The sequence below is a fragment of the Panicum virgatum genome, chromosome 4K (genome assembly GCF_016808335.1).
Source record: "Panicum virgatum strain AP13 chromosome 4K, P.virgatum_v5, whole genome shotgun sequence".
NCBI classification, from domain to species: domain Eukaryota; kingdom Viridiplantae; phylum Streptophyta; class Magnoliopsida; order Poales; family Poaceae; genus Panicum; species Panicum virgatum.
In genome coordinates this window covers 23339578-23347396 of record NC_053139.1, presented here as the reverse complement: position 1 = coordinate 23347396, position 7819 = coordinate 23339578, and the positions used below count along the sequence as shown (strand labels likewise).

Sequence of the window (7819 nt, the reverse complement as noted above, 5' to 3'; positions counted from 1 at the left end):
CGGGAGAGCGTTGGGGAGAGGGCGGCGTGCCTGCGGATGCGAGCAGGGGAAGAGAGAGAGAACGGGGAGGGAGAGAGGGTGCCCGGGATAAAAAGAATCTGACGCGTGGGCCTATATGCTGGTAGTTGATATAGAATGCAGTAAAATTTGATATAAAGAAGAGAATTTTAATGACCAGACAAAAATATTTTATTTAAAATGTGGATTTGGAGTACCACAAGTGAGGATAGGCTCGTGGACTGCATCACTAAAATCACGCGACGTACCGCCTGTACACCGGCATACTTATGAAATACGCAAATCCGCTATGAAAACGCAGCACATGTGAAGCCATCATGCTCCTCTGTCTGCTCCGCACCTTGGACATCTGGTCCACCCGCGCTGGACATACTCATGCCGCCGTACCGCGCGGCATACCTTGGACATACTCATGCCGCCGTACAGCACCTGTGGGCTGCTGCCACTAGCACTGGCACCGGCGCACTGCCCGACACCGTGCTCTGTGCCGCGCGCAATCCAATCCACCGAGAGCTGGGTGGAGAGGTGTGGGTCTGGCTCACCGTGCAGGCTTTTACCGAACCTGACCACGGCGCACCAACCGACCGCGGGGTAAAGCGGCAGCAGAAGAGAGCTCACGAGACGGGCCCAACCCCACCCATCCCTTAATCGCTCGCTCAGGTTGCTTTGTCCTCTGCCCCTCCCACAGTGTCACACTCTCACCACATCGATCAGTCAATGCTTCCTTCACTATTGCAAAGAGAATCTTCTATGCATGATGTACGAAACGAAGTCTGTTTGCAAAACCTTTTCACAGATAGATGTAATTTTGCACGTCGAATCTAATGAGCCTAATTAATCCATGATTAGATACAGTAATACTACAGTAACCAAGGTCAAATCTTTCCCTAATCGCACGGTCAAAGCCCTCATAAGATACAACTTTGCTACAGTACCCAAGGTTTTGGAGATGGTTTTATAATTAGACTTTATTTAATACTACTAATTAGTGGTCAAAGATAAAAAAAATTCACCAAATTTTTTCACCATCCCAACCAAACACGGCCATACCTCGTTCCCGCTGGCTAGTCCAAGTCGCATTTCCCAACACCGGCCACAGAACCCGCTTGTCCTCTTCGCCGAGGTCTAGGCCACGCACATGGCGCTGCCCCCCATCCTCCTCATCCTCCCGGTGCTCCTGCTCGGCTCGCTAGAGGCCTGGTCGGCGCAGCAGGCCGCCACGCTGCACGAGCGCGACGCGGCGGCGCTCAGGGACCTCCGCGCAGGGCTGCGGGACCTCCCTGGCTCCCGGTTCTTCGACTCTTGGGACGACGCGCGCAGCCCCTGCGCCTACGCTGGAGTCGTGTGCGCGGCCGACGAGGACGACCGTGCGTCAAGCGCGCTGCGCATCTCCGTCCTCACGCTTGGCACCGGCCTCGCTGATTCCCCCGGCCTGGCGGGGACACTTCCGGCCTCGCTCTCCAGCCTCTCCGCGCTCACGGACCTCGTGCTCTACCCGGGCAGCGTCTCGGGGGCCATCCCCGCCGACATTGGCTCCGGGCTCCGCCGACTCCGGCTCCTCTCGCTCTCCGGCAACCAGCTCACCGGGCCGGTGCCAGAGTCGCTCGCCGGTCTGCCCGATCTGCACACGCTCGACCTCGGTAACAACCACCTCGAGGGAGCCATCCCCACCGGCTTGCTGCTGCCGTCTTCGCCGAGCCTCAAGGTGCTCATCCTGGCCAACAATGCCGGCCTCTCCGGGGAGATTCCTGCCCTATTCTCCAGCTCGCAGCTGTTCCACGTCGATCTCAGCAGGAACGCCATCACCGGCACTCTCCCGCCGCTGCCGCCGACCATCCGGTACTTCTCCGTGGCTGCCAACGAAATGCAGGGCAGCCTCGACGGCGTCTTCGGCGACCGTTGCGCCCCAGCCGACCTGGCCTTCCTCGATTTGTCCATGAACAACTTCTCGGGCTCCATCCCGCCGGACATGTTTGCTCTCCCGAGCGCGTCCTCGCTGCTCCTGTCCCGAAACAACTTCACCGGGCCGCTCACTGTGCGAGCCGCCCCGCTGCCGTGGGCCGTGGTGGACGTCAGCCACAATGGCATCTCAGGCGAGGTCCCGGAGGCGCTGGCGGTGGCGGGGAGCCTGTACGTGAACAACAACCGGATGTCAGGCGAGGTTCCCCGGGCGGTGGCAAGCAGCGTGTTCGCTGGCCGCATGACGACCTTCTACGCGCAGCACAACTTCCTGACCGGCTTCCCGGCGCCGCCGCTGCCGCTGCCGGACTCCGCAGTACTCTGCCTATCGTACAACTGTATGGAGCTGCCGTCCGCTTCCGCCGCCGACGGGTGCCCCACCATCGGCGGCCCCCTTGAGGCCAGGCCGGCAGTCCAGTGCCGCGGCGCCGACGTCGGAAACAGCGGAGGCGACGGCTGAGCCGCCTGCCGGCGTGACATCTCCGTGGATGACAGGTGGGGCACACTCGCCGCTCGGCACGGGCGGAGCTGCGGTGTAGGAGTAGGTTGGTTGGCGACGGAACACCGAACACCAGCAGGCTGGGGCTGGCCTCACATTTTTTTTCCTTTGTACGTTTGTTTAGCTGTGGTTTAATTTTCTTCTGATTGGTTTGAATTCATTGCGGCTGGCTTGAGGTCCCACGGCAACGGCCACATAGGAACCTGTGTGCACCTTTGCGCATGTGTGCTAGGAGTACTCAAAAGATTATGACCTGTTTGTTTTCAGGGATTTTCTGTTTGTTTCCAGAGATTTCTTTTTAGTCCGGTCATATAAAAACATTTTTACTATTCATGAGTATCAAATAAAACTACTATTCCCGGGAGTGTGTTGTCTCTCAACACAAACTTGTGGGGGTGGACTTTCGTTTTCGGGTACGTGTCCACCGGGACAAACATGCTAAGATTATGAGGATGAAGTGGTGGAAGCTTAGAGGGGAAGCGGTGCAAACATTTAAGGAGATGATGCTAGGTGGGGCCTTGGGAAGAAAGAAAAGATGCTGACGACATGTGGCTAAAGATGACGACATGTGTTCGGAAGGTGGCCTCAGAGGTGCTTGGCGTGAGTAGGGGAGGCAAACAGGAAGGAAAAGACACCTGATGGTGGAATGACGAGGTGCAAAGGGATATTAAAGGAGAAGATGGAATATTTCAAGCGCCTCCACCTTGACAAGAGTGCAGCCAACATCGAGGGCTATAAATTAGCGAAGAGGACTGCAAAGCGAGCTGTGAGTGTAGCAAAGGGTAAGGCGTACGATGACCTGTATCAGCGACTAGGCACGAAGGAAGGGGAGAAGGACATTTATAGGATGGCTAGGATCCGCGAGCGGAAGACAAGGGACATAACCAAATCAAATGTATCAAGGATGGGACGGATCGACTTCTAGTGAAGGATGACGAGATTAAGGGCAGATGGCGAGAGTACTTCGACAAGCTATTTAATGGGAAGAATGAGGGCACTACCTTTGAGCTAGATGACTCTTTTCACGATACCAACGGACGTTTTGTGAGGAGATTTCAGGAGGCAGAGATCGAGGAGGCTTTGAAGAGAATGAAAGGCGGTAAAGCGATGGGCCCTGATGGTATCCCTATTGAGGTGTGGAGATGCCTAGGTGACAGAGCGATAGTATGGTTAACTAAGCTTTTTAACCTTATTTTTCGGTCAAACAAGATGCTTGAAGAATGAAGAAGAAATATATTAGTACCGATCTTCAAAAACAAGGGAGATGTTCAGAGTTGTACTAACTACTGTGGGATTAAGCTGATGAGCCATACGATGAAGCTCTAGGAGAGGGTTATCGAGCACCGCTTAAGAAGAGTGACAAGTGTGACCCAAAACCAGTTTGGGTTCATGCTTGGAAGGTCGACCATGGAGGCGATTTTCCTAATACGACAATTGAAGGAGAAATATAGAGAGCAGAAGAAGGACTTGCACATGGTCTTTATTGACCTCGAGAAGGCGTATGACAAAGTACCGAGAAATATCATGTGGTGAGCCTTGGAGAAGCACAAAGTCCCAACTAAGTACATTACCCTCATCAAGGATAAGTACAAGAATGCGATGACGTTTGTCCGGACGTGTGGTGGCGACACCACTAACCTTCCTATTAACATAGGCCTTCATCAGGGGTCGGCATTGCGCCCTTATTTATTTGCTTTGGTGATGGATGTGGTCACAAGGGACTACAAAGTGATATCCCTTGGTGTATGCTCTTTGCTAATGATGTGGTGCTAGTGGACGAGAGTAGAGCAGGGGTAAATAAGAAGTTAGAGCTGTAGAGACGCACATTAGAGCCAAAAGGGTTCAGACTTAGTAGGACCAAGACCGAGTACATGATGTGCGATTTCAGCGCATCTAGGCATGAGGGTGGTGACGTTAGTCTTGATGGGAAAGTGGTGACCCATAAGGATACTTTCCGGCATTTAGGTTCGATGCTACAAAAGGATGACGACATTGATGAAGATGTTAGACATAGAATCTCAGCTGGTTGGTTGAAATAGCGTCAAGCTTCTGGTATCCTCTGTGACAGGAGGGTGCCACAAAAGCTAAAAGGTAAGTTCTATAGGACAGCGATTTGCTCGGCAATGTTATACGGTGCTGAATGTTGGCCTACAAAAAGGCGACATGTCCAGCAACTGAGTGTGGTAGAGATGCGGATGTTACGGTAGTTTTATGGGCACACAAGGAGGGATAGAGTCCGGAACGAAGCTATTCGGGAAAGGGTAGGGGTGGCACCAATTGAGGAGAAACTTACCCAACATCGGTTGAGATGGTTTGGACATGTCCAACGGAGGCCTCCGGAGGCGCCGGTGCGTAGTGCGGTGCTAAAGCGTGTTGATAAGGTAAAGAGGGATAGAGGTAGACCTAAACTGACTTGGGACGAGTCGGTTAAGAGAGACCATAGAGATTGGGATATCTCTGAGGAGCTAGCTTTGGATAGAAGCGCTTGGAGACTAGCTATCAATGTGCCTGAACCATGACTTTTGTGTCTTTTGGGTTTCATCTCTAGCCTACTCTAACTCGCTTGGGACAAAAGGCTTTGTTGTTGTTGTTGTGATGAGTATCAAATAAAATTTATTTGTAAAACTTTTTCCACATATGGTGCTAATTCGCGAGACGAATCTAATGACCCAAATTAATTCATAATTTTCTATAGTGATGCTACAGTAACTATCCACTAATCATGAATTAATATATTTTATTAGATTCGTCTCGCAGTTTAGTCTCATGGTTCTATAGTTAGTTTTATAATTAATATTTATTTAATATTTTAAAATATCAAGATTCTCTTTGATGTGATATGGTCTAAAGTTTAGCCCATGTATCCAAATAACCCCTATGTCGTGTCGACAAAAATACATGGCCATCTGAGCTTGGGCAGTAATGCCAATTTAAGCACTTCTGCTCACTTTCTGACAATTCAGGGTGGTATCAAATACAACCAACAATCATAAGAGAAATTTTACCCGTCCCTTCATTGCGTTAAAATTATATAATGTTTTCTCTGCCATCAACTTAATTTCTCATTTCTGTTGAAATGACCAAAATTGGCACGACTCGGCGTATCGGTCTGACCAGTATGCATAGACCGATCATACCGGTCAAAGATGATTTTGTCAAAATGCATATTTGACTTCACCATTGCGTGGCTCTCTTCTAGACGATCAAAATGCATATATGAAACTTATAGTTTGAACTTCGGATGACAGAGTTATGACTCCAGGAAGACTTGACCTAGACCTGGACTAGTCAGACCGGTTGGCTAGGACGGTCAGACCAGTCCGGACTACATAGTCGGAGTTAGGAGTTGTATTTTGAAATGAAATTAATTAGGGTGTTGACTCCTAATGGGGCAAGACCTCCCTCCCTATAAATATAAAGGGCAACAACCGATTGAGGGCATCCAACAGATCAAAAACACAATTTTTTATCTTTTCTCTTTTGTGCTAGCTTTTTCAATCTACTATTTACTATTCCTCCTTCGTCTCTACATCGATAGAGGGCTTTCTAGGTGGCCTGCCGACCCTAGAGCAACCCTGCGTGCGCCTGCCCCGACGGGATCTTTACCGGGCGAATGTTCGTTGGTTCATCACCGGTCTACTCCAGGGAAAACAACTCTGACCGGTTCATAACACCAGTCTTGATGAGGACATCCCAACCGAGCATGATACTTCAAATGTCAAGAATTTACCATCCAATAAAAAGTTATTGTGAAAAGACACAAGACTGGTCAGAAGGTCAACAGTCTGCCAGACCTTCAACTTCTCATGCAAAACTGTACCAATCTACAATATTTCATGGTGCAAACTATACATGGTTGGAAAGATAAATAAATCTACTTTCCAACGCAACAAACCTAATGTCATTTGGACTTTCCAATAAGGAGTTATGACTGATTGAGTGGAGACTACACAGAAGACCAATAGCCACACGAGGCTCCTTGGGATTTCAGTTCGTGGTGACTTTTTATTTACCATAACTCCAGAAACTCTAAGGTCCATTCACACCCAGCAAGGAGGGTTGTTCCTTGTATAAATATTCTATGTATCTCAGAGATTATCAACCTTTTGATCATTTGACAAACTGAAATTGTTTTGCAGCAGAGCTGCTGAGTGACTTGCACACCCTTGTTCTTCCTTGTTCTTCTTGGACTTGTGAAGAGATCCTTCTGGGTTGCGCTACTTCGTGCTCTACGGTTTCTAGTACGGCTGTACCGTTTTGTGTGGATAAGTCCCGGTTTGTGGTTCTGCGATCGTTTGGAGATCGAGTCAAAGTCCTCAGGGTTTCGGTGCCTCTCTCCCCATCGCTTGGTCGCATCCAACCTTGGCAGGTATAAAGCTATTTACCCACTATTCACAGCAATGTTATCCTTATTATTGAACCTACTATTGTGAAGATCGGGCCATCCTTGTGCTAGAATATATCGGCATCTATCATGTGGTATCAGAGCTATTGTTGTCATGGTAGGTTTTTGTTATCACCCACTTATCTATCCTTTGTTTACCATCCGTTACTGTTTTCATCTATTTCATCTATTTGTTTTACCATATCATATATTCCACTGAAAAGCCATACAAAAAATTCTATAGCCTTTTGTTGGTACTGATTATCTTGTGTTGTTTGCACTCATCTTGTTGCTTGCTAGTCATCATTGTTGTTCTTCCGCTGTACTCTTGTCAAAAAATTTTTCCCACCCATCCCCTCGTATGGTATCTTATGTCTGCTGAAAAAAAGAAACAAAAAAAGGAGAGATCAACAAGAAAGAGTTGAAAAAAAAGTAAAAAAAAGAAGTTGAAAGGAGTTATATTGTGGATTGTGTAACTACAAGTTCTAAATTTAGAATCTGAAAGTTTGTGGTGCTAGTAACAGCAACATTTACCATCTCTGAGTGGCTTACACACTTGAATTTTTAGTACCATAAGACTCCCTTGAACAGCCACCTGTAGCTCCACAAAAATCTGAAATCGGACCTCTCATCTTGTACCCTTTCGATCGCTTAATCACAGCTGCGGTGCTGCCGCTTTAGCACATTCACAGTCCTTGAGAACGACTCAGAACTTGGGTAAGCAAGTGATGAGATTGTGTGCTTCCACAAATTTTTTCCCTCTATTCCACTTTTCTTGCTACCAATCTAACATGGCAAGATCTGATTCGAGTGTTCATGGTGGGAACCATGGAGATGAAGAACCCCCAGTTGTGCGGGCTGAGTTACGCCAACTAGAGAACTCACTATTGGAGGCGATGGACAGGATGTTCAATGAATGTCTTCCCGCAGCGGGTGGTCGAGGTCCTCAAGAAGAAGAA

At 48.8% G+C, this 7819-nt stretch overlaps 1 protein-coding gene across 1 annotated transcript; it reads left to right on the top strand.

Moving 5' to 3' along the window:
• Positions 1 to 1066: 1066 nt before the first annotated feature.
• LOC120703499 (probable inactive leucine-rich repeat receptor kinase XIAO) lies at positions 1067 to 2802 on the top strand. Its single transcript, XM_039987607.1, has one exon. It carries the CDS (start codon positions 1157 to 1159, stop codon positions 2435 to 2437), a length of 1281 nt encoding a protein of 426 aa, XP_039843541.1. The 5' UTR covers positions 1067 to 1156; the 3' UTR covers positions 2438 to 2802.
• The last annotated feature ends 5017 nt before the right edge of the window (positions 2803 to 7819 follow it).

Excerpts from the sequence above, each read along its gene's own strand:
- LOC120703499 (XM_039987607.1), top strand. The coding sequence starts at position 1,157 with ATGGCGCTGCCCCCCATCCTCCTCATCCTCCCGGTGCTCCTGCTCGGC.